At 42.5% G+C, this 27748-nt stretch overlaps 1 protein-coding gene across 1 annotated transcript in view; it reads left to right on the forward strand.

Moving 5' to 3' along the window:
- The window catches only part of LOC139570592 (cadherin-23-like), a 587919-nt gene that overhangs the window by 298900 nt on the left and 261271 nt on the right, over window positions 1-27748 (forward strand). Inside the window, exons 12-13 of the mRNA XM_071392575.1 lie at window positions 9949-10098; window positions 15644-15802. Of these exons, the coding sequence (XP_071248676.1) occupies window positions 9949-10098; window positions 15644-15802 (309 nt within the window). The remainder of the gene's footprint in view (window positions 1-9948; window positions 10099-15643; window positions 15803-27748) is intronic.

The raw sequence follows: 27748 nt of genomic DNA on the forward strand, positions 1-27748 counted from the left end.
ATGGAATTTGACAGATAACTGCAAGTTAAGTGGAGAGAGAATGAGAAGGAGGGAGAGAAGGAGGAGGAGAGGGGGTAGAAGGGGTGGTAAAGAGGGAAGAAGGTAGGGAAAAAGTAGCATAACTAATGGAGTACGGGCAGGCGGTGAAGTGAACGATAAGGCAGACATACAGACCGAGAGAGGTGGAGGCTGAGAGAGACGCAAAGTGAGAGGTTGAGGGGAAAAAATGAGGGATGAGGATAGCGGGAGAGAGGCTGAGGGAGAGAGAAAGAGAGAGGGTGAGAGAGAGGGTTAGACAGTGAGAGGCAGAGGGAGACAGAGAGAAAGAGAGACATAAAGTGTCTGAGGGAGCGATAGTGGCATATTCAGCTGCAGGTTTGTTTATTATTGCCGTGGAGTGTGTTTGCTCCTGTCGGCATGGCGATGGCAAGGGACGGCGAAGAAAATCACCGCTATTCCATGGGAGCTCCTCATCAGTTGATGGGTAAATCTGGCAGACGATAAGAGTGGTGCCGCTGTCAGCAGTCTCAGAACAGGTGTGTGTGTGTGTGTGTTTGCAGAGGTTGGCAGTGTCACATAAATGCCGCATACCTCAATCTATACAAGCAGTGCCCATGTGAAATCTCCATAATAGATGCTTTAAGGTCACAGGAGGCTGCTGAGGGGAGCACGGCTTATAATAATGGCCGGAACAAAGCAAATGGAATGGCATCAAACACTTGAAAACCAAGTTTGATGTATTTGATACCATTCCACTGATTCCGCTCCAGCCATTACCACGAGCCCGTTCTCCCCAACTAAGATGCCACCAACCTCATGTGGTTTAGGTTTATTGGATAAGCTATGTGGGCTCAAGGCAAACAGCCACATAGATACAGTACATCAGTGAGATGGATTAAAACCAGATATACAGTAGAGTGCATCAGAATGCAGCAACCTACTGGGCCATCTCATCAGCAACCCTTGCTCTCTGCTTAACCCCAGCTCAGCTCAACTTCAAATCAAATTATACTGGTCACATGTGCCAAATACAACAGGGGTAGACTTTACAGTGAAATGCTTACTTACGAGCCCATTCCAGACAATGCAGAGTTAAAAAGTAAGACAAATATTTGCACAAAAAAAAAGGAAATAGTAACCCAATAAAAACACTAACAAGGCTATATAGAAAGAGCACCAGCACCAAGTCAATGTGCAGGGATATGAGGTAGTTGAGGTAATTGAGGTAATTGAGGTAATACAGTATGTACAGTACCAGTCAAAACGTTGGACACAGCTTCTCATTCAAGGGTTTTTCTTTATTTTTACTATTTTCTACATTGTTGAATAATAGTGAAGACATCAAAACTATTAAAAGTTCATTTGTAGAATGCATTTCCTTCTTAATGCATTTGAGCCAATCAGTTGTGTTGGGACAAGGTAGGGGTGGTACACAGAAGATAGCCCTATTTGGTAAAAGACCAAGCTAAACGACTACCGCCCCGTAGCACTCACTTCCGTCATCATGAAGTGCTTTGAGAGACTAGTCAAGGACCATATCACCTCCACCCTACCTGACACCCTAGACCCACTCCAATTTGCTTACCGTCCCAATAGGTCCACAGACGACGCAATCGCAACCACACTGCACACTGCCCTAACCCATCTGGACAAGAGGAATACCTATGTGAGAATGCTGTTCATCGACTACAGCTCAGCATTTAACACCATAGTACCCTCCAAACTCGTCATCAAGCTCGAGACCTTGGGTCTCGACTCCGCCCTGTGCAACTGGGTACTGGACTTCCTGACGCGCCGCCCCCAGGTGGTGAGGGTAGGTAACAACATCTCCACCCCGCTGATCCTCAACACTGGGGCCCCACAAGGGTGCGTTCTGAGCCCTCTCCTGTACTCCCTGTTCACCCACGACTGCGTGGCCATGCACGCCTCCAACTCAATCATCAAGTTTGCGGACAACACTACAGTGGTAGGCTTGATTACCAACAACGACGAGACGGCCTACAGGAAGGAGGTGAGGGCCCTCGGAATGTGGTGTCAGGAAAATAACCTCACATTTAACGTCAACAAAACAAAGGAGATGATTGTAGACTTCTCAGCCAATTAGCTCCCCCACCCACTCAGGCTGTCTTTTCAGCCTTACTGATAGTTAGACGTGAGAGAATAAGTACATCTAAGCATTTTTACTGGGACAAAATTAGTGCTGAGCGATTAGTGGTTTTTGAGGTTGGTTCAGTTCAATATTTTTAAACACGTTTTTGAATTTCGTTTGATTATAAAATATTGTTTTTACATGAAATGCACTATGCATTATGTGGGTTGAATGCTGTAACAACACAGAATAAAACAATTAATAAAAGTCCCATGATGGTAGTGACTGTCCATCACTGCTTATCTCTTATGAATCATAGTTTATTCACATTACTCTACTTTAAAGAAATATTTAAGTTGTTGTGTATATTAAATTAGATTTATTTGATGACTATAATTTCATTCAAAGTCATCATCTTATCTCTGTAGAGCTGCTGCTTTTGCTGTCTGAAAAAAATCACTATTTTGTAGCTCTTCAAAGTAAGTAAGGCATACTTTTATGACTGCTGAATATCAACTATCAATCACTTCGATCATGTACTTGTTTAGGTAAAGATACACTACCGTTCAAAAGTTTGGGGTAACTTAGAAATATCCATATTAAAATAACATCACATTGATGGTCTGATTAAATCCCGGCCTAAGTGTAGCCAGAGTGATTTTAGATAGTCACGCTTGTCAACATGGCTCTTTAAACATCCTTATCTCCTCCACAGCACACATTATCCTCTCATTGTGTCATTCTGCTCTGATCAAACACACATACACACTAATATGATTAACACATATTTAATGAGCTGCCTTTGGCAGTGTAATCATTCTTTTAGCAGAAGAGATGGCAGCTATAGTAATGGAACTTCGTGGGCAGTGTATGGGGAGTTACTCTATTCTGTACTCATATGCCCAATTACGATTTACATATAATGTTAAGTAATACAGTGGAGTGACTTTTATGTGGGAGAGATAAAGAGGACGATTCAGATGGAGGTACAAGACGATGAACACCATTAGGGCTCTGGTGTTCAAACGTAATGCACTAAATACTGTAGGGCAGGTATTCCCAAACTGGGGTACGCAATGCCGTCGGGGGTACGCCAAATAAAAATGTGATTCACTTTTAAAAATTTGATTCACATTTTCAAACAGTCCATTTGTTTTTTCCAATGGGGCTATACATTTGGGTGAGGTGTCTTTCTCGCCTTAGAAGCCTCGTTTCACTGCCAAAAATAAAATTCAACCATCTAGTGTTCAGCGAAATAACAACACAATGTCAAATACAGGTAGCCTAGTCAAATAATTAACATCCAATCACATGAACCGTTACTCTCTCGCGGGAATTCCACTAACGGTCCGTATGTAGCCAAACGTAGCTGCTGCTCATTCCGTTTGCTCGAAAATTGATAAATGGTTAAAAAAAGTAAGGCACGCGTCCATAGAGGCACATACCAGCAGTACTACAGCTGCACCTGTTGATGACACAAGTTGTTCTGCTTCCACGAGCACATCCAATGCTAGCATCAGTAATTCTACATGTGTTGTTAGCCCAGCTAGCATGGACACTGACAGTTGTGAATCTTTCCCTTACCCGGGAAAGCACTGAACAATAGACAGGGACGTTGGACCATCGAAGAGGCGCAAATATGATGAGAACTACATTGATTTGGGCTTCAAATATATTGGGAGTAGTGCCTTTCCTCAGTGTTTCCTTTCCACATAACACTTTCCTCAGTGTTATGTGTGCAAAAGTACTATCTCACAACTCGATGAAACCTTCACTCTTGCACAGACATTTAGAAACAAAACATGCCAATTTGAAAAATAAACCACAGGAGTTTTTTGAGCGAGAATTAAGACGACTTTCGACTAGTAAGACATGTATAAAAACAACAGATACCATTAATAAGAAGGGGCTAGAAGCATCTTATATAGGTGAGCTACCGAGTGGCTAGGACAGGCAAGCCCCATGCTATTGTGGAGGACTTAATTATTCCTGCTGCCGTGGATATGTCCGGGACAATGCTGGGGGAAAAGGCTCCAAAAACTATACAGACAATGCCTTTATCAAACATCACTGTTTCACAACGCATCAGTGACATGGCAGGAGATGTTTTGAAACAATAACTAGTTCACATGCAAGCCAGTGAATTCTATGTGTTACAGCTGGACGAGTCAACAGACGTGGCGGGCACAGCTCCTGGTATATGTCCGTTACGTTTATGGGGGGTCAATTAAGGAAGTCATCATCTTCTGCAAACCACTGGAAACCAGGACAACAGGAGAGGATATTTTTTAAGTACTGTACAGCTTTGTGACATGAAATGGACTTTGGTGGTCAATATGTGTTGGTATCTGTACTGATGGCAGAAAAGCCATGACAGGGAGACATAGTGGAGTGGTAACGCGCGTGCAAGCAGTTGCTCCCAATGCCACTTGGGTACACTGCAGCATCCACCAAGAGGCTCTTGATGCCAAGAAAATGCCTGACAGCTTGAAACACATTTTGGACACTACAGTGAAAATGGTTATCTTTGTTAAAGCAAGGTCCCTGAACTCGTGTATTTTCTGCATTATGCATTGATATGGGCACCGACCATGTAACACTTTTACAACATACATAAGTGCGCTGGTTATCAAGGGGCAAAGTATTGACATGTTTATTTTTTCTTTACTGACCATAATTTTCACTTGTCTGACTGCTTGCATGATGACGAGTTTCTCACACGACTGGCCTATCTGGATGATGTTTTTTCTCATCTGAATGATCTGAATCTAGGATTACAGGGACTCTCTGCAACTATATTCAATGTGCGGGACAAAATTGAGGCTATGATTAAGAAGTTGGAGCTCTTCTGTCTGCATTAACAAGGACAACACACAGGTATTTTCATCATTGTATGATTCTTTGTGTGCAAATTAACTCAAGTTTACGGACAATGTCAAATGTGATATAGCAAAGCACCTGAGTGAGTTGGTTGCGCAATTACGCAGGTACTTTCCCGAAACGGATGACACAAACCACTGGATTCGTTATCCCTTTCATACCCTGCCTCCAGTCCACCTACCGATATCTGAACAAGAGCGCCTCATCGAAATTGCAACAAGTGGTTCTGTGAAAATGTAATTTAATCAGAAGCCACTGCCAGATTTCTGGATTTGCAGAGTATCCTGCCTTGGCAAATTGCGCTGTTAAGACACTGATGCCCTTTGTAACCATGTACCTATGTGAGAGTGGATTCTCGGCCCTCACTAGCATGAAAACTAAATACAGGCACATACTGTGTGTGGAAAATGATTTAAGACAGACTCTCTCCAATACAACTCAACATTGCAGAGTTATGTGCATCCTTTCAAGCACACCCTTCTCATTAACCTGTGGTGAGTTATTCACAATTTTCGATGAACAAATAAGGTTTTATATGTAAGATGGTTAAATAAAGAGCAACATTGTTGATTATTGTTTATTATTATATTATTATTTGTGCCCTGGTCCTATAAAAGCTCTTTGTCACTTCCCACGAGCCGGGTTGTGACACAAACTCACACTAACTCTTATGTTTAATAAATGTATTGTGTAGTGTGAGTGTGGCAAAAAACAACATTTGAGAGTGCGCTGACCCTGGTGCTAGAAGGGGTACGCAGCTGGAGGTCAAATCAAAGTTTATTTGTCACGTGTGCAGAATACAACAGTGACATGCTTACTTACAGGCTCTAACCAATAGTGCAAAAAAGGTATTAGGTGAACAGTAGGTAAGTAAGGCAATAAAACAACAGTAAAAAGACAGTCTATATACAGTAGTGAGGCTATAAAAGTAGCGAGGCTACATACAGACACCGATTAGTCAGGCTGATTGAGGTAGTATGTACATGTAGATATGGTTAAAGTAACTATGCATATACAGAGAGTAGCAGTAGTGTAAAAGAGGGGTTGGCTGGTGGTGGGTGGCGGGACAGAATGCAGATAGCCCGGTTAGCCAATGTGCGGGAGCACTGGTTGCTTGGCCCAATTGAGGTAGTATGTACATGAATGTATAGTTAAAGTGACTATGCATATATGATAAACAGAGAGAGGCAGCAGTGTAAAAAGAGCGGTTGGGGGGTGGCACACAATGCAAAAAGTCCGGGTAGCCATTTGATTACCTGTTCAGGAGTCTTATGGCTTGGGGGTAAAAACTGTTGAGAAGCCTTTTTGTCCTAGACTTGGCACTCCGGTACCGCTTGCCATGCGGTAGTAGAGATAACAGTCTACGTCTGGGGTGGCTGGGGTCTTTGACAATTTTTGGGGCCTTCCTCTGACACCGCCTGGTGTAGAGGTCCTGGATGGCAGGCAGCTTAGCCCCAGTGATGTACTGGGCAGTTCGAACTACCCTCTGCAGTGCCTTGCGGTCAAGGGCCGAGCAATTGCCGTACCAGGCAGTGATGCAACCAGTCAGGATGCTATCGATGTTGCAGCTATAGAACCTTTTGAGGATCTCAGGACCCATGCCAAATCTTTTTAGTTTCCTGAGGGGGAATAGGCTTTGTTGTGCCCTCTCTGTGACTGTCTTGGTGTGTTTGGACCCTTCTAGTTTGTTGTTGATGTGGACACCAAGGAACTTGAATCTCTCAACCTGCTCCACTACAGTCCCGTCGATGAGAATGGGGGTGTGCTCGGTCCTCCATTTCCTGTAGTCCACAATCATCTCCTTAGTCTTGGATACGTTGAGGGATAGGTTGTTATTCTGACACCACCCGGCCAGGTCTCTGACCTCCTCCCTATAGGCTGTCTCGTCGTTGTCGGTGATCAGGCCTACCACTGTTGTGTCGTCTGCAAACATAATGATGGTGTTGGAATCGTGCCTGGCCATGCAGTCGTGGGTGAACAGGGAGTACCACCTGGGGGCGGTCCGTCAGGAAGTCCAGGATCCAGTTGCAGAGGGGGATGTTTAGTCCCAGGATCCTAAGCTTAGTGATGAGCTTTGAGGGTACTATGGTGTTGAACGCTGAGCTATAGTCAATGAATATAATTCTCACATAAGTGTTCCTTTTGTCCAGGTGGGAAAGGGCAGTGTGGAGTGCAATAGAGATTGCATCATCTGTGGATCTGTTTGGGCGGTATGGAAATTGGAGTGGTTCTAGGGTTTCTGGGATAATGGTGTTGATGTGAGCCATTACCAACCTTTAAAAGCACTTCATGGCTACGGACGTGAGTGCTACAGGTATGTAGTGATTTAGGCAGGTTGCCTTGGTGTTCTTGGGCACAGGGACTATGATGGTCTGCTTGAAACATGTTGATATTACAGACTCAATCAGGGACATGTTGAAAATGACAGTGAAGACACCTGCCAGTTGGTCAGCACATGCCCGGAGCACACATATTGGTAATCTGTCTGGCCCCGCAGCCTTGTGGATGTTGACCTGTTTAAAGGTCTTACTCACGTCGGCTACAGAGAATGTGATCACACAGTCATCCGGAACAGCTGATGCTCCCATGCATGCCTCAGTGTTGCTTGCCTCGAAGTGAGCATAGAAGTGATTTAGCTCGTCTGGTAGGCTCGTGTCACTGGGCAGCTCGCGTCTGTGCTTCCCTTTGTAGTCTGTAATAGTTTGCAAGCCCTGCCTAATAAGACGAGCGTCGGAGCCGGTGCAGTATGATTCAATCTTAGCCCTGTATTGACGCTTTGCCTGTTTGATGGTTCGTCGCAGGGCATAGCAGGATTTCTTGTAAGCTTCCGGGTTAGAGTCCCGCACCTTGAAAGCGGCAGCTTTACCCTTTAGCTCAGTGCAAATGTTGCCTGTAATCCATGGCTTCTGGTTGGGGTATGTACGTACAGTCACTGTGGGGACGACGTCCTCAATGCACTTATTGATAAAGCCAGTGACTGATGTGGTGTACTCCTCAATGCCATCGGAAGAATATCCGAACATGTTCCAGACTGTGATAGCAAAATAGTCCTGTAGTTTAGCATCTGCTTCATCTGACCACTTTTTTATAGACCGATTCACTGGTGCTTCCTGCTTTAATGTTTGCTTGTAAGCAGGAATCAGGAGGATAGAGTTGTGGTCGGATTTACCAAATGGAGGGCGAGGGAGAGCTTTGTACGCGTCTCTGTGTGTGGAGTACAGGTGATCTAGAAAGTTTTTTCCTCGTGTTGCACATTTAACATGTTGATAGAAATTTGGTAGAACTGATTTCAGTTTCCCTGCATTAAAGGTTCAATGTTTGAAGGGGTACGGCACTATAAAAAGTTTGGGAACCACTGCTGTAGGGAATATGGTGCTATTTGGGAAGCAGCCAGTGGCTCTCCGTCAGTCTGATGTTCAGGTCCATTTAGTGGGGTCCAATCTTCACTTATTCATCTTTCCATGGGTTTATTTTTTCTGTCCCTCGTTCATTCTCTTTTCTTATTGTTTTTTTTCTGCAAAAAAAGAGAGCACTCCAGGTTAAATGATTATTGAACTCTGAAACAATTTTCTCTCTGCGGATCAATCGTTCTCCCCACTGTCATCACGAGCAAATGGATTCCTGCAGAAATAGAAAAAGGGGCCTTTATAATTGGCTGTGGGTGACGAGACACAGTTCATTACCGTGCCATGCATTCACAGTGGTGTGTGGGGGTCTGTGCATGTATTTGTGTGTGTGTGTGCTTCCATGCATGCGTGTGTGTGGAGACCACCAGTCTGGGGAAGTTAGAGCTGCTACTCTGAGACACTATTTAATCTCTGACCCTGCATCTCAAAGACACAGAGAAGAGAGAGAATGAGATAGATTACAGGTAGAGGTAGTGAGAGATGATAGAGGAGCAAAGTGACATGTAGAGATAATAAAAGAAGAAATGTGCTTGGATGGAACCAATAAGGGTTGAATACATGCGTGTGACTGGCATCGATCAAGAGCTTCCATTTCTCACTGCTTTGAAAAGGCTTGTGCTCAGAGTCAGAATAAAGTCAAATACATTTTCTCTCTCACACACTACAGTGCGAATTACGTTTTTTTCTTGTACATGCTAGTAGTATGTACACCAGAGGTGGGCAAAATAAGTCCTAAGTCGATTAACAGCGCCCACGGTGGATTTAGCAACAACAATAAAAAATGTCACTGAATGTGCCGCTTAGTTCATAGAACCGCGGTTACGTGAGTAACCTCCAAGGTACGCCATATCAGCGGTTTCTGTTTTCTTCCTACAAATTTGGATCTAGCTTTTGATTGGTTGGAGTTATTTGCCAATATATTTATGATGCATTTTATTCCCTTTGTGATACAAAAATTATAATAATACACCTTTACAATATTTAAGTAATTTGACATATTTTGTTATTAGCCTCATGAACATAAACTTGTTTGTAGTTTGTATCTAGAATTGTTAGAAAGGCCATAAAATGAAAAAAATTCGTATTGGTTGATATTGCTAAGAAAATATCTGGATGTGGCCCTCGAGCCAAAAGTATTGCCCACCCCTGGTGTACATGCTAGTAATGTGTACATGCTAGTCTGTAGGAGGACATGCGATGAATGTATGCTACTGCACAGCATCTGCAACTTGACTGATTAAGGAGGATAGTCGTTACTTTTTGCCACAGATGTTATTGCCATAGTACTGTATTAATAGTTTTATGATAGATTAATTCAGATGTTTAATTACATGATCTGTGCTTTTGCACCAGGACTGCATACCTCTTTTCTTTTAACAGGAACAGTTACCCTTTATCAACATTTCTGTTTTCACATTAGTGTAAATATACGGGATTTAACAAAAGATCTAATTTCCATCCATAGTTCGTAATTCAGCCCCACATCTCATACGGCAGCTTTTCTTCTCATCCCTTTGAATCTTTAATCAATATCTAACTCTCTTTTCCTTTTGACTCCATCCTCTCCTCTAGGGAGTGAACAGTATGTTTCAGGTGTTCCTATCGGGGAATAACTCGGATCACTTCACCATCTCACCCACAGCGGTGCAGGGCCGTGCTGACATCAGGATGAGGGTGGACGTGCCTCTGGACTACGAGAACATCCAAAGATACAGCTTCTCTGTAAGTTCACTCCGAACACACAAGCACAAACTTGCTTACGGCATGTTTTTATCTCTGTTACAAACAAACTATCAGTAACATGTACTGTACAAGCAAGCAGTAAGCAAAGACACTATGGGCGGGTGTCCCTGGAATCAGATTAAAGGGGTGATTGCTACATAAAACATTTTACTTTCACATTAATGACTCAAAGAACCATTTGAGCTTTTCAATAGTTCTTTGCCGTTCACAAAAGGGTTCTTTGCTCATTTAGTGATAACTAAAATGTAGCTCTTTTTGTGCAACCATGAGTGGCCAGTTTATCGAATGTGTTGTGTTATGCCATTACATATTATATATGACCAGTGATAGTGTCTTGTGAAATGATCACTTAAGAGCCTTGTGCCAATTGAGAGTGGTTGACTTAATCAGTCAGTGATTCTCAATTATCTATATAGCTGTAGCTTACTTGATTCAACTTGTGAATTAACACAATATCTCTGGATATATGTTTTTTACCCCTTTTTCTCCTAAATGTTGTGATAGCCAATTGGTAGTTACAGTTTTGTCCCATCGCTGCAACTCCCGTACGGACTTGGGAGAGGCAAAGGTCGATAGCCATGCGTCCTCCATAACACGACCCTGCCAAGCACACTGCTTCTTGACACACTGTTCGCTTAACCCAGAAGCCAGCCGCACAAATGTGTCGGAGGAAACACCGTACAACTGCCAACTGTGTCAGCGTGCATGCACCCACCATAGGAGTCGCAAGGGCGACAAGGACATCCTGGCCAGCCAAAACCTCTCCTAACCCGGATGACGCTGGGCCAATTGTGCGCCGCATCATGTGTCTCCCGGTCACCGCCAGCTGGGACACAGCCCGGGATCGAACCCGGGTCTGTAGTGAAGCCTTAGTGCCTTAGACCGCTGGATTTTTAACTATTATAATATGGCTGACCAGAACAAAAAACCCTGTATGGTTCTTCAATTGTCTCTACAAAGAACCTTTCAAAGGGTCTTTATGAACCAACCATAAAGAACCATAAAAAAAGTTTATATAAAGAACCATAACAAGGGTTCTATAAAGATTTTTTTTTAAAGTTCTATAGTCCCAAAAAGGGTTGCAACCATAGTGGAATCCTTTTTTGGTGCAATATAGAAACTGTTTTAATGGTTCTTTATAGAATCTTAGGTTCTTTATAGCACCAATTAGAATCTTATGAGCATGATTCTTTATTGAACCTTCAAAAAAGGGTTCACTATAGCACAAAAAGATGATGCTATGGTTACAAGCCAAAGATCCCCTGTCTGGTACTTTTTAGAACCATTATTTTTTTGAGTGTACACTGCCCTCCTCCAAAGTGCAGGGTTGAGTAACCGGGTGGTAGCCGGCAAGTGATGGCTATTTAACAGCCTGATAGCCTTGATTATCTTTTTGGCTTTCCTGTGACATCGGGTGCTGGAGGGCAGTGTGCCCCCGGTGATGCGTTGGGCAGACCGCACCACCCTCTGGAGAGCCCTGCGGTTGCAGGCGGTGCAGTTGCTATACCAGGCGGTGATACAGCCCGACAGGATGCTCTCAATTGTGCATCTGTAAAGGTTTGTGAGGGTTTTAGGGGCCAAGCCGAATTTATTCAGCCTCATGAGGTTGAAGAGGTGCTGTTCCGCCTTCTTCACCACACTGTCTGTGTGGGTGGACCATTTCAGATTGTCAGTGATGTGTATGCCAAGGAACTTGAAGCTTTTCACCTTCTCCACTGTGGTCCCGTCAATGTGGATAAGGGCGTGCTCCCTCTGCTGTTTCCTGAAGTCCACGATCAGCTCCTTCATAGGGAGAGATTGAATATGTCCGTGAAACACTCCAGCCAGCTGGTCTGCGCATGCTCTGAGGATGCGGCTAGGGATGCTGTATGGGCCGGCAGTTTTGCGAGGGTTAACACACTTAAACGTCTTACTCAAGTCAGCCACGGAGAACGAGAGCCCATAGGGGAGCGGGCCGTGTTGGTGGCACTGTGATATCCTCAAAGCGGGCGAAGAAGGTGTTTAGCTTGTCCGGGAGCAAGATGTCGGTGTCCGCAACGTGGCTGGTTATCCCTTTGTAATCCGTGATTGTCTATAGACCCTGCCACATACATCTCATGTCTGAGCCGTTGAATTGCTACTCCACTTTGTCTCTGTACTGACGTTTTGCCTGTTTGATTGCCTTACGGAGGGAATAACTACACTGTTTGCATTCAACCATATTCTCAGTAACCTTGCCATGGTTAAATGGGGTGGTTTGCACTTTCAGTTTTGCGCGAATACTGCCATCTATCCACAGTTTCTGGTTTGGGCAGGTTTTAATAGGTACAGTGGGAACAACATCCCCTATACACTTCCTGGTGAACTCAGTCACCGTGTCTGTGTATACGTCAATGTTATTCTCAGAGGCTACCCGGAACATATCCCAGTCAGTGTGATCAAAACAATTTTGAATCATGGATTCCGATTGGTCAGACCAGCAGTGAATAGACCTTAGCACGGGTACTTCCTGTTTGAGATTATGCCTATAGGAAGGGAGGAGCAAAATGGAGTCGTGATCTGGATTGCGGGAGGGCCTTGTAGGCATCCTGGAAGGGGGAGTAACAGTGGTTGAGCGTTTTTTCAATGTGAGTACTACAGTCAATGTGTTGATAGAACTTCTGTAGAGTTTTCCTCAAATTTGCTTTGTAAAAATGTTGCTCTTTATTCCAGCATTTTGGATTTGAGATCAAATATTTCGTATGAAGCGACAGTACAGAATGTCACTTTATATTTGATGGTATTTTCATACATATCTGTTTAACCGTTTAGAAATTAAAGCACTTTGTGTATCTAGTCCCCCCTTTTGAAGTCATACTACAAGTACAGTATTGTGAGAAATTCACTTAAAGTGTATACATTTTTTCAAAGGTTTAGTATTTGGTCCCATATTCCTAGCACACAATGACTACATCAGGCTTGTGTCTCTACAAAGTTGTTGGATGCATTTGCAGTATCCTCTCTGCAAAAGGTTCTACCTACAAGTATTACCCTATGGCAATGGTCACCAACCAATCTCCAAGGCATTCTTAGTCGATCACCAAACATTTCAGAGCGATAAACCTTTCATTCCATTTTTTAAATTTGTCTCGCGGTAGGCGCACCCGATTCAGCTGGCCTGCGCGTGTTCCCATTTTGAACCATTTCATATTTTTTTATGTACAAATGCTGGCCATGTCTGCAGCAACGTAGCAGGTGTAAAAGAAAGCTACAGCAAAGCTGATACTGACTTTTGTCACGTTCTGACCATAGTTCTTTGGTATTTTATTTGTTTTAGTGTGGTCAGGGCGTGAGTTGGGTGGGTTATCTATGTTTTGTGTTTCTATGTTGGGTTTGTAGTTTGGCCTGATAAAAATGTGGTGGTACTCGAGTTTCGCTATCAGCTGGAAAACGGTGTTCCTTTTTGGTCAGTGTCAGTGGAGGAAAGGGAGAGCAGAGGGATGAGAGGCAGACCCTCAGTCTGCTGCCCTCCCCCTCCACTGAGAGTGACCATCAGATGTAAGCCCAACAAAATTTTTAAAAGTGATTTATTAAAATGTATGCTCACTCAGATGTACCTCACAAGTAATACAACAACTGATCTATTACCAGTGTGATCGTATAGCCTACCTCAAATATTGGTCTGAGAACAATGTATTGGCAGGGCAATTCAAGCAAAACCAATTATGGTATAATGTTTTGGGCCTACGGCCTACTGCACACAACTCATAACTACAGTACTGTTTTTACATAGGTTAATGTTGCATAGGCTTGTGTTAAGTAATGTAAAAATATATATATATTTAGATATCGGCTTGTATTTTGACTCAAGTGATCTCGACTCAAAAAAGGTTGGTGACCACTGCCCTATGGAGACAAGCCGAACAACTCTCTATGGTTCTAATAAGCACCTTTTTTTCTAAGATCGCACTGAAGAATAAAATAAAATAAAATGCAATCCTACATGCAGGCCTGATTTGGCCTGTATACCATGAGTTTCAGGCCACTGTAAAGCTAAAAAATAAGGTCTTATGAGAGTGTATTTATTGTACTGTCATAAAGAGTTTAACTATAATGATAACATTTGCCTAAAACCTCACTTGGTGAAGGCCACAGGACTGAAAATGAATGAATTCAACAACAACGTCTATGTCCCGAACAAATACAGTCATGGGTGGTAACTCTACAATTCACTTGAAAAGGCAAGGCACACTGGGAAATTATATTGGAGGCATGTCGTAGTTACACAAAATGTTCAAGCTGATACAACTCAAATCTGGACCCCCTACACCCTCTATTAGTTTGAGTTATGATAACAAAATCACTTTAAGTAAATGTACTCATATATATTAAGTGCAATGGGCTTCCTCAAAAGTTTGGAGTAATGACAACACAATGGAGTTTACAGTGTATAGCTAGAAATACAGTATAGGATCTGACTAATGCCACCTTAGGTGGAACACGTTGTCATGTGTGCACCCTCTCCGGCCTCTAGGTCACCAGGCTGCTCGTTATGGCGCACACCTGTCACCATCGTTACGCGCACCTGCGCGTCTTCAGACTCACCTGGACTCCATCACTTCCCTGATTACCTTCCCTATATATGTCACTCCTTTCGGTTCCTTCCCCAGGCGTTATTGTTTCTGTTCCAGTGTCATGTCTGCGTTGTTTGTGTTTCTTATTTTGTGTTTAGTTGAGTTTATTTATTGAAACACTCACTCCCTGAACTTGCTTTCACCGACTCTCAGCGCGCTCATTACACACGTACTGTACATACAGTACATTTGTACTGACAGCTAATCATTGGCTTGCGAGAAATGTACTGTATGTTTTGATTCTACTCTCATGAGATTGTCCCTATAAACATAATGACTGTATACAAACTAAGAATAATGCTGCCACATTTCAGTTATGCGACAATGCCATAGCAGAAGACACTGTCTAGCTCAGGCTTTAAAACTCATTTAAAAATCAGCACTCAGTGCTGCAGACTTGGTTGAGCATTTAAATGTATATTGTGTTACTTCAAATTACCCACCACTATTTACTGAAACATTTGATATTGTGTTTTGGATCCTTAAAACTGAATAAAGTTTAAAGTATGACATTTTTTAAACTAATTTCAGTCTGTTAATTAAGTTGAAAACAAAGTACATGAGCATATGCATAGAAAGTGGATACGCATGGATGCATATCACAATGGTAAAATGTAAAAACAACTGAAGATACTTTGTCATTTTCAGTTATTGACACGGTAGCGCTGCTGTAGTTAGCAAAATAGTGTAGAAATGATTGCTAACTAGCTAAGCATATTGGCTGACTGTGGGGCAAAACAATTCACTTATTTACCATTAATAAGTCACCGCTGATCTCTTTGCTGGCAAATGCAACACTGTACTAAAATTGCCCAGGTGTCTCCAGTAATGTTTACTTTTTGATGTTCTATGACGTCTCCACTTCCTTCCTACCCTATGTCTAGAATATTGATGTGTTCAAGTGATCAGAGACTCTGCTCTCTCTTTTTCAGCTATATGCCAATGAGTCCATTTCAGAACATGTGGGTTTTGCCCGTATCTACATTGACCTGATCAATGAGAATGACAACCGGCCCATCTTCCTTAAACCCCTGTATAACATCAGTCTGCCTGAGAACACACCCAGAGGAACCTCTCTGCTACGCATCCAGGTAAGCTTATCACTGCAACACGCTAGCTATAACACACTGTAACAAACACTCCCTGAAGCACACTGTCTCATGCTGTTGTATGGTGTCTGTTGTGCTGTAACACCCATTGCCTAGCAGTGGAGACTCCTCAGAGGAGCAAGGAGAGGACCATCCTTCTCAGTAAATTATTATAATTTTTTAAAATGTACATTCAAAAAGTTTTCCTTTTTAAATAAAACGATACTAAATATAATCACATCACCAAATACTTGCTTAAAAAACACTATTTTGCAATGAAGGTCTACAGTAGTCTCAACAGCACTCTATTGGGTAGCACAATGGTGTAGCCGGAGGACAGCTAGCTTCCGTCCTTCTCTGGGTACGTTGACTTCAATACAAAACCTAGGAGGCTCATGGTTCTCACCCCTTTCCATAGACTTACACAGTAACTATGAAAACTTCTGGAGGATGTCCTCCAACCTATCAGAGCTCTTGCAGTATGAACTGACATGTTGTCCACCCAGTCAAAGGATCAGAGCATGAATCTAGTACTGAAAGCATAAGGTACAGCTAGCTAGCACTGCAGTGCATGAAATGTGGTGAGTAGTTCACTCAAAGAGAGAGAAAGACAATAGTTGAACTGTTTTGAAAAAAATTATTTCTTCATAAATGAAGGAGAAGCAAGAGAGGGAGTTACTTAAATAACTTTTTACATAAGTATTCAGAACCTTTGCTATAAGATTCGAAATTGAACTCAGGTGCATCCTGCTTCCATTGATCATCCTTGAGATGTTTCTACAACTTGATTGGAGTCCACCTGTGATAAATCCAATTGATTGGACATGATTTGGAAAGGCACACACTTGTCTATATAAGGTCCCACAATTGACAGTGCATGTCAGAGCAAAAACCAAGCCATGAGATCGAAGGAATTGTCCGTAGAGCTCCAAGACAGGATTGTGTTGAGGCACAGATCTGGGGAAATGGTACCAAAACATTTTTGCAGCATTGAAGGTCCCTAAGAACACAGTGGCCTCCATCATTCTTAAATGAAAGAAGTTTGGAACCACCAATACTCTTCCTAGAGCTGTCCGCCCGGCCAAACTGAGCAATCGGGACAGAAGGGCCTTGGTCAGGGAGGTGACCAAGAACCGATGGCTGAGCTCCAGAGTTCCTCTGTGGAGATGGGCGAGCTTTCCAGAAGGACAACCATCTCTGCAGCACTCCACCAATCAGGCCTTTATGGTAGAGTGGCCAGACGGAAGCAACTCCTCTGTAAAAGGCATGACAGCCCGCTTGGAGTTTGACAACATTCACCAAAAGGACTCTCAGACCATGAGAAACAAGATTCTCTGGTCTGATGAAACCAAGATGGAACTCATTGGCCTGAATGCCAAGCGTCACATCTGTAGGAAACCTGGCACCATTCCTACAGTGAAGCATGGTGGTGGCAGCATCATGCTGTGAGGATGTCTTTCAGCAGCAGGGACTGGGAGACTAGTTGGGATCAAGGGAAAGATGAACGGAGCAAAGTACAGAGAGATCATTGATGAAAAGCTGCTCCAGAGCGCTCAGGGCCTCAGACTGCGGGGAAGGTTCACCTTCCAACCAGACAACAACCCTAAGCACACACACAAGACAATGCAGGAGTGGCTTCGGGACAAGTCTCTGAATGTCCTTGAGTGGCCCAGCCAGAGCCCGGACTTGAACATATGTGTGAAGTCCTTCAAGACTATTGGAAAAACATTCCTCATGAAGCTGGTTGAGAGAATGCCAAAAGTGTGCAAAGCTGTCCTCAAGGCAATGGGTTGCTACTTTGAAGAATCTCAAATATAAAATATATTTTAATTTGTTTAACACTTTTGGGCTCATTACATGATTCTATATGTGTTATTTCATAGTTTTGATATCTTCACTATTATTTTATAATAAAGAAAATAGGAAAAATAAGGAAAAACCCTTGAATAAGTATGTGTGTCCAAACTTTTGACTGGTACTGTAGCTCTAGTCGATGCTGTTGGTTCATTGATTGTGCGGGGGCGGCTCACAGTTCGCCTACAATTATAGTGAATTTGTATTTGATTTTGAATAGGTAATTTTCATAATTACTTGGGTGACACTAACTTAAGCTATACAGAATATCTCACCACCATGCCTTTCCATCTCCTACTCTCTCTCCTTTATTCATTTTTTCAAGCGTGCTGAGGGGCTGTCAACAGTTTAATGAAATATGTTTTGTTGCGAAAATATGTTACTATGTATCCGAAACAGACTTGACTTGGTTTACCAAATTAAGCGCTGGGCAGCTGCAGAAACAGGTGTTGAAGAGCCCATGGGCGGAATATCACCTGTCACGCAGTGAGAGCATGCTCTTCAAACAGTGGTTGATGCATGAAGTGAAATAGGTGCTCTTATATTTATAGTGGAGCATGTTTATTTATGCTCCACTATAAAACCGAGGTAAGCGGAAAGCGTGCAGCCCCCATTCGCTATTCGAGTGCATACAGATGACATTCCTTTTTTCCCCTGTTCCTGCTCATTTGATAAAGGGCCATTCTAAATTGAATATATCTTACATATTAGTAAAGACAAGATTAAATTGAAAATAGTCTGATGGGTGAAAATATGATCACTTGATGAGAGAAAAGCTGTGCAGCCTGAGGCAAGGAACAGAGCGCAAACGTTCTCAAATCATTGATAGCTTATAGTCGCATCATGCAGCCCATATATGTTTTGATTCCTAATACATTCTAAGGTTTGTATCAGTCACAACTAAAGTTGACAAATAACTCTAAATCTAGCATATAGGACCTGTTTCAAATTATGACTTTGACGCTCAACATAGCAACTTCATATGCGTACTTGCTTTGGAATGGGAAAAATATCCTTTCTATTTATTTCTGCTAAGTTCAATTATATTCTTCTTACTATAAAATCATATAATGGGATGGAACTTATAAACATATATTTTCAGATAAGTAAACAAGCTTACAGCCTATGGCATGGAGCTTAGCCAGATAACAACTCATATTCTGTTCTTTTGAAATACATTTTCCTCATATATTCTTTAGACATGATCAAAACAAATAATGGATTTTTTGTGATGGTGTATATTAAATTGTTTTATTGTACTTTTTTAAATGCACACTGTACAAAAATATAAACGCAATATGCAACAATTTTAAGGATTTTACTAATAAATTCATTAGGCCCTGATTTCACATGACTGGGAATACAGATATGCATCTGTTGGTTGCAGAGACCTTAAAAAAAGTAGGGGTGTGGATCAGAAAACCAGTCAGTATCTGGTGTGACCACCATTTGCCTTATGCAGGGTGAAACAAATCCTTTCCGTAGAGTTGATCAGGCTGTTGATTGTGGCCTGTGGAATGTTGTCCCACTCCTCTTCAATGGCTATTCGAAGTTTCTGGTAATTTCCGGGAACCGGAACATGCTGTCATACATGTAGATCGATAGCATCCCAAACATACTCAATAGGTGACATGTCTGGTGAGTATGCTGGCCAGATTTCAGGAATTGTGTACAGATTCTTGCGACATGAGGGGCATTATGGGCATGAGGGGCATTATCATGCTGAAACATGAGGTGATGGCGGCGGATGAATGGCACGACAATGGGCCTCAGGATCTCGTCACAGTATCGTTGTGCGTTCAAATTGCCATAGATGAAATGCAATTGTGTTCTTTGTCCGTAGCTTATGCCTGCCCATACCATAACCCCGCCACCACCGTGGGGAACTCTGTTCACAACGTTGACATCAGCAAACCGCTCGCTCTCTGCCATCTGCCCGGTACAGTTGAAAATGGGATTCATCCTTGAAGAGAACACTTCTCCGGCGTGCCAGTGGACATCGAAGGAGAGTATTTGCCCACTGAAGTTGGTTACAATGCCAAACTGCAGTCAGGTCAAGTTCCTGTGCAAATCCACAGTTTCATCAGCTGGTCTCAGACGATCCCGCAGGTGAAGAAGCAAGATGTGGACGTCCTGGGCTGGCGTGGTTAAACGTGGTCAGCGGTAGTGAGGCCAGCTGGACGTACTGCCAAATTCTCTAAAATGACGTTGGTGGCAGCTTATGATAGAGAAATTAACATTACATTTTCTGGCACAGCTCTGGTAGACATTCCTGCAGTCAGCATGCCAATTGCACACTCCCTCAAAACTTGAGACTGTGGCTTTGTGTTGTATGACAAAACTGCACATTTAGAGTGGCCTTTTATTTTCCCCAGCACAAGGTGCACCTGTCTAATGATCAGGCTTGGAACTCCTTACAAAATACTTTTAAACTGGAATAACTTGTCCCGATTGGCGTTTTTAAATCATTGATGAAGGATTTTGAGGCTGATTCCCTGACCTGTCAATGTTTTTAATTTGCTGTTTTATGATTTTGTTATACTTTCTTTTTACTATATTACCTGTAGTTTTTCATGTTGTCTGTCTGTTATTGTGTAATGACTTGGTACTGCCAATCTTGGCCAGGATGCTCTTGAAAAAGAGATTGCAAATCTCTATGAGCCCTTCCTGGTTAAATAAAGGTTAAATATATATACAGTATATATATATTTTTTAAATGCTGTTTAAAGCTTCTTGATATGTCACACCTGTCAGGTGGATGGATTATCTTGGCAAGGGATAAATGCTCAATAACAGGGATGTAAACACATTTGTACACACAATTTGAGAGAAGTACGTTTTTTGTACGTATGGAACATTTCTGGAATCTTTTATTTCAGCTCATGAAACATGGGACCAACACTTTACTACTAGCTACTGTAGCTAGCTAAAAACATACATGTGGGCGTGCATCATGTGCATCCTAGTACCTCACCATCATCTATATCCTGACCGAGCAGTGAGAAGGTTACCTAGGCTGGGTCCCAAATGGCACCCTACTCCCTACATAATGCATTGCGTTTGACCAGGGCTCATTTGGGATGCATACCCAGTTATCAGCACAGAGTCCACATAATAACTCTGGATTATTATTCATTACCATTCATTTCAAACACACACACACACACACACACACACACACACACACACACACACACACACACACACACACACACACACACACACACACACACACACAGAGTGACTGGCCACCTCCTCTGACTAAACAGATGTTTCTCCCACTCCTCCAGGCTCTGTCCATAAATACCTGTTAGAGCTCGGACAGCTTTATGGCTGACACACACACACAGTCCTGTGTCACCCTGCCTTATCATTCACTGCCTTCCCTCAAGTTCAGCACACGGCCAGAGCAGAGAATCACCACGCTCGAGCCCAACAGACAGTCATCACACACATCTCACACTTTTGTGTGTGTGTTTGTGTCTGTGTCTGTGTGTGTGCAAGTGCATGCGTGCATGTGTATGTACATGTAAAACCCTGTACAAGCTTCACGTGCGTAGATCTACGCACATACACTACCGTTCAAAAGTTTGGAGTCACTTAGAAATGGCCTTGTTTTTGAAAGAAAAGCACATTTTTGCTACCTTAAAATAACATCAAATTGATCAGAAATACAGTGTAGACATTGATAATGTTGTAAATGACTTTTGTAGCTGGAAACAGCAGATTTTTAATGGAATATCTACACGGTTGCTGATAATGGGCCTCTGTACAACTATCACTCCTGTGTTCCAATGACACGTTGTGTTAGCTAATCCAAGTTTATCATTTTCTAAGGCTAATTGATCATTAGAAAACCCTTTTGCAATTATGTTAGCACAGCTGTAAACTGGCTTGCTGGTTAAAGAACCAATAAAACTGGCCTTCTTTCGACTAGTTGAGTATCTGGACCATCAGAATTTGTGGGTTCGATTGCAGGCTCAAAATGGCTAAAAACAAAGACCTTTCTTCTGAAACTCGTTAGTCTCATTAGTCTAGTGAAGAGGTTACTCTGGGATGCTGGCCTTCTAGGCAGAGTTGCACAGAAAAATCCATATTTCAGACTGGCCAATAAAAATACAAGATTAAGATGGGCAAAAGAACACAGACTCTGGACAGAGGAACTCTGCCTAGAAGGCCAGCATCCCGGAGTCGCCTCTTCACTGTTTTCATTGAGAGTGTTTTTTTGCGGGTACTATTTAATGAAGCTGTCAATTGAGGACTTGTGAGGCGTCTGTTTCTCAAACTATACACTCTAATGTACTTGTCCTCTTGCTCAGCTGTGCACCGAGGCCTACCACTCCTCTTTCTATTCTGGTTAGCAATGATCCCCAACATCTTAATAGAGCTTGAAGAATTATGAAAAGATTAGAGGCTCACCCAAGAAGACTTACAATTGGAATAGGTGCCAAAGGTGTTTCTAACATGTATTGACTGTATGAATACTTATGCAACGAGTATATTTTAGTTATTTAATTTATATCAAACAAAACAAAAATATTTCTACCACTTTGACATTAGAGTATTTTGTGTAGATTGTTGACAAAAAATGACAATTAAATCAATTTTAATCCCAGTTTGTAACACAATAAAATGTGAAGAAATCCAAGGGGTATGAATACTTTTGCAAGGCACTGTATAACCTCTTAGCACTTCAGAGTGTCAATGTTAAATGTGAACAGACTTTTTAGGCTGCTCATTGCCACACCAACAACTCAGTGAACCAGGTTTAAAACTGTTTTGCGACTAAAACCGAAAAGCAGTCTTTCTTATTGGACAAGTTCCGATATTACCTTTAGTTGATATGTTTGTTTGTTTCATTAACAGTATTGTTTACCACATTTTGACATTGTGTGGCCATGCCTCTAATCTACAAGCTACCAGGGTGTGGTGTATTCCAGAGTTTAGTATGTATCAGAGTGGTGGATTTTTAGGGGGAGGTCAGGCCGAGTAGATATAATAATTTATGCTACGCAAATTGAAAGGCACTTTTCACAGTGATTTTAAAAATCACCAGAAATGTTATTGAAATGCCTTGTTTAGGCAAATATTTATGATTCAACTGATTTATGGTTTATGTACGTACAACCCTTACCCAATGCATTACTCCATGCCCCTCAAACACATTCATGCATTCATGCACAAACACATTCATGCATGCGCGCACACACAAATGGATGCACACACACACACACACACAAATACACACATACTGTTTAATATTTATCTGCTGCTATGTTACTTATCATTATCAATATTTATTGTGATTAAGTCTCTGTTCGGTTCTATCTTTCTCTCCATCTCAGTCTCTTTCTCTCCCTGTGGAGAGTTTAGACTGGCATCTCCTATCAGTAAAATTGCTCGTTGTTTTTTCTCTTCCATTCGTTTGAGTGTGTTTGTATTCTTTCATTTCTTATTTATTGCCTCCAATCATATTTTCAGTTCCTCTCTTTCCTTTAGCCATTGTAGCACTAATGGATTTCAGGGTCTGTCAATGTGTTTGAGTGTGTGGTGGGTGTTTGGAAAATATTTATTCACAATGGCCATTTTCTTCTCACTCATTGTCCTATTATCCTGTTCTCCTCTCCAGTCCTTCAGTCTTCTACCCTTCCTTCTCTAGAAATAGGAAAATAACTCGTACATCTGAAGATACCTGTTGCAGGTGAATGGGAAATATTACACTGTAAAACTTACTTTCCGCTGTAAATTTACAGCATTATACTGGCATCAGAGTTGCGAGGTTAAACTGTAATTTTGCTTTACTGCAGGGATGCTGTAAAATGTTTTACATTAAGAAATATTATACAATTAATTGTAATGAATGAATTGAATTAATTTAAGAGGCAGGATTTGTATTTTATAGTATTTTACTGTAATTACATGAGATTGGTGCAAGCAGGTACTGTGTGTGTGTGTATATATATATATATACAGTGGGGAGAACAAGTATTTGATACACTGCCGATTTTGCAGGTTTTCCTACTTACAAAGCATGTAGAGGTCTGTAATTTTTATCATAGGTACACTTCAACTGTGAGAGACGGAATCTAAAACAAAAATCCAGAAAATCACATTGTATGATTTTTAACTAATTCCTTTGCATTTTATTGCATGACATAAGTATTTGATACATCAGAAAAGCAGAACTTAATATTTGGTACAGAAACCTTTGTTTGCAATTACAGAGATCATACGTTTCCTGTAGTTCTTGACCAGGTTTGCACACACTGCAGCAGGGATTTTGGCCCACTCCTCCATACAGACCTTCTCCAGATCCTTCAGGTTTCGGGGCTGTCGCTGGGCAATACGGAATTTCAGCTCCCTCCAAAGATTTTCTATTGGATTCAGGTCTGGAGACTGGCTAGACCACTCCAGGACCTTGAGATGCTTCTTACGGAGCCACTCCTTAGTTGCCCTGGCTGTGTGTTTCGGGTCGTTGTCATGCTGGAAGACCCAGCCACGACCCATCTTCAATGCTCTTACTGAGGGAAGGAGGTTGTTGGCCAAGATCTCGCGATACATGGCCCCATCCATCCTCCCCTCAATACGATGCAGTCGTCCTGTCCCCTTTGCAGAAAAGCAGCCCCAAAGAATGATGTTTCCACCTCCATGCTTCACGTTTGGGATGGGTTCTTGGGGTTGTACTCATCCTTCTTCTTCCTCCAAACACAGCGAGTGGAGTTTAGACCAAAAAGTTATATTTTTGTCTCATCAGACCACATGACCTTCTCCCATTCCTCCTCTGGATCATCCAGATGGTCATTGGCAAACTTCAGACGGGCCTGGACATGTGCTGGCTTGAGCAGGGGGACCTTGCATGCGCTGCAGGATTTTAATCCATGACGGCGTAGTGTGTTACTAATGGTTTTCTTTGAGACTGTGGTCCCAGCTCTCTTCAGGTCATTGACCAGGTCCTGCCGTGTAGTTCTGGGCTGATCCCTCACCTTCCTCATGATCATTGATGCCCCACGAGGTGATATCTTGCATGGAGCCCCAGACCGAGGGTGATTGACCGTCATCTTGAACTTCTTCCATTTTCTAATAATTGCGCCAACAGTTGTTGCCTTCTCACCAAGCTGCTTGCCTATTGTCCTGTAGCCCATCCCAGCCTTGTGCAGGTCTACAATTTTAGCCCTTATGTCCTTACACAGCTCTCTGGTCTTGGCCATTGTGGAGAGGTTGGAGTCTGTTTGATTGAGTGTGTGGACAGGTGTCTTTTATACAGGTAACGAGTTCAAACAGGTGCAGTTAATACAGGTAATGAGTGGAGAACAGGAGGGCTTCTTAAAGAAAAACTAACAGGTCTGTGAGAGCCGGAATTCTTACTGGTTGGTAGGTGATCAAATACTTATGTCATGCAATAAAATGCAAATTAATTACTTAAAAATCATACAATGTGATTTTCTGGATTTTTGTTTTAGATTCCGTCTCTCACAGTTGAAGTGTACCTATGATAAAAATTACAGACCTCTACATGCTTTGTAAGTAGGAAAACCTGCAAAATCGGCAGTGTATCAGATACTTGTTCTCCCCACTGTATATATATATATATATATATATATACATATACACACACAGTACCAGTCAAACGTTTGGACACACCTACTCATTCAAGGGTTTTTCTTTATTATTAAGACATCAAAACTATGAAATAACACATATGGAATCATGTAGTAACCAAAAAAGTGTAAAACAAATGAAAATATATTTTATATTCTTCAAAGTAGCCACCCTTTGCCTTGAAGACAGTTTAGTATTCTCTCAACCAGCTTCATGAGGTAGTCACCTGGAATGCTTTTCCAACAGTCTTGAAGGCGTTCCCACATGTGCTGAGCACTTGTTGGCTGCTTTTCCTTCACTCTGCGGTCCAACTTATCCCAAACCATCTCAATTGGTTTGAGGTCGGGTGATTGTGGAGGCCAGGTCATCTGATGCAGCATTCCATCACTCTCCTACTTGGTCAAATAGCCCTTACTCGGCCTGGAGGTGTGTTTTGGGTCATTGTCCTGTTGAAAATCAAATGATAGTCCCACTAAGCTCAAACCAGATGGGATGGCGTATAGCTGCAAAATGCTGTGGTAGCCATGCTGGTTAAGTGTGCCTTGAATTCTAAATAAATCAATGACAGTGTCACCAGCAAAGCACCCCCACATCATCACACCTCCTCCTCCATGCTTCACCGTGGGAACCACACATGCAGAGATCATCCGTTCACCTACTCTGCGTCTCACAAAGACACGGAGGTTGGAACCAAAAATCACAAATTTGGACTCATCAGACCAAAGGACAGATTTCCACTGGTTTAATGTCCATTGCTTGTGTTTCTTGGCCCAAGCAAGTCTCTTCTGATAATTGGTGTCCTTTAGTAGTGGTTTCTTTGCAGCAATTTGACCATGAAGGCCTGATTCACGCAGTCTCCTCTGAACAGTTGATGTTGAGATGTGTCTGTTACTTGAAATCTGTGAGGTGCAATATGAGGTGCAGTTAATTGACGATTTCTGAGGCTGGTAACTCTAATGAATTATCCTCTGCAGCAGAGGTAACGCTTGATCTTCCTTTCCTGTGGCGGTCCTCATCAGAGCCAGTTTCATCATAGCAATTGATGGTTTTTGCAACTGCACTTGAAGAAACATTCAAAGTTCTTGAAATGTTCTGGATTGACTGACATCCATGTCTTAAATTAATGATGGACTGTTGTTTCTCTTTGTTTAATTGAGCTGTTCTTGCCGTAATATGGACTTGGTCTTTTACCAAATAGGGTTATCTTTTGTATACCACCCCTACCTTGTAACAACACAACTGATTGGCTCAAACGCATTAAGAAGGAAAGACATTTCCACAAATTAACTTTTAACAAGGCACACCTGTTAATTGAAGTATCAGTGACTGACTCAATAGGAAGTGGTCTGAGGATGCAGATGCTAAGCTACAGCACTGTTTTGCTAGCACAGACTTGAATATGTTCCGGGATTCTTCGATGGCATTGAGGAGTACACCACATTAGTCACTGGCTTCATCAATAAGTGCATCGATGACTTTGTCCCCACAGTGACTGTACCGCAACCAGAAGCCATGGATTACAGGCAACATCCGCACTGAGCTAAAGGGTAGATCTGCCGCTTTCATTGACTCTAAACCGGATGCTTATAAGAAATCCAGCTAAACCCTTCTACGAACCATCAAACAGGCAAAGTGTCAATACAGGACTAAGATTGAATCGTACTACACCGGCTCCGACACTCGTGGCAGGGCTTGCAAACTATTATGGACTGCAAAGGGAAGCACAGACGCGAGCTGCTCAGTGACACGAGCCTAACAGACGAGCTAAATAACTTCTATGCTCACTTCGAGCCAAGCAACACGGAAGCATGCATGAGACCATCAGCTGTTCAGTACGACTGTGCGATCAAGCTCTCCGTAGCCAATGTGAGTAAGACCTTTAGACAGGTCAACATTCACAAGATCGCAAGGCTAGATGGATTACCTGGACGTGTATTCCGAGCATGCGCTGATCAACTGGCAAGTGTCTTCATTTACATTTTCAACCTCTCACTGAAGAGTCTGTAATACCAACATGCTTCAAGCAGACCAACATAGTCCCTTTGCCCAAGAACACCAAGCTAACCTTCCTGTATGACTACTAACCCGTGGCACTCATGTCTGTAGTCATGAAAGGCTGGTCATGGCTGACATCAACACCATCATCCCAGAAACCCTAGACCCACTCCAATTTGCATACCGCCCCAACAGATTCACAGAGGATGCAATCTCTATTGCACTCCACACTGTCCTTTCCCACCTGGCCAAAAGGAACACCTATGTGAGAACGCTATTCATTGACTACAGCTCAGTGTTCAACACCCTATTGCCCTCAAAGTTCATCACTAAGCTAAGGACCCTGGGACTAAACACCTCCCTCTGTAACTGGATCCTGGACTTCCTGACGGGCCACGTTGCCATGATGATCCTCAACACAGGGGCCCCTCAGGGGTGCGTGCTCAGTCCCCTCCTGTACTCCCTGTTCACCCACGACTGCATGGCCAAGCACGACTCCAA

This window comes from Salvelinus alpinus, chromosome 3 (assembly GCF_045679555.1).
Source record: "Salvelinus alpinus chromosome 3, SLU_Salpinus.1, whole genome shotgun sequence".
Lineage (NCBI taxonomy): Eukaryota > Metazoa > Chordata > Actinopteri > Salmoniformes > Salmonidae > Salvelinus > Salvelinus alpinus.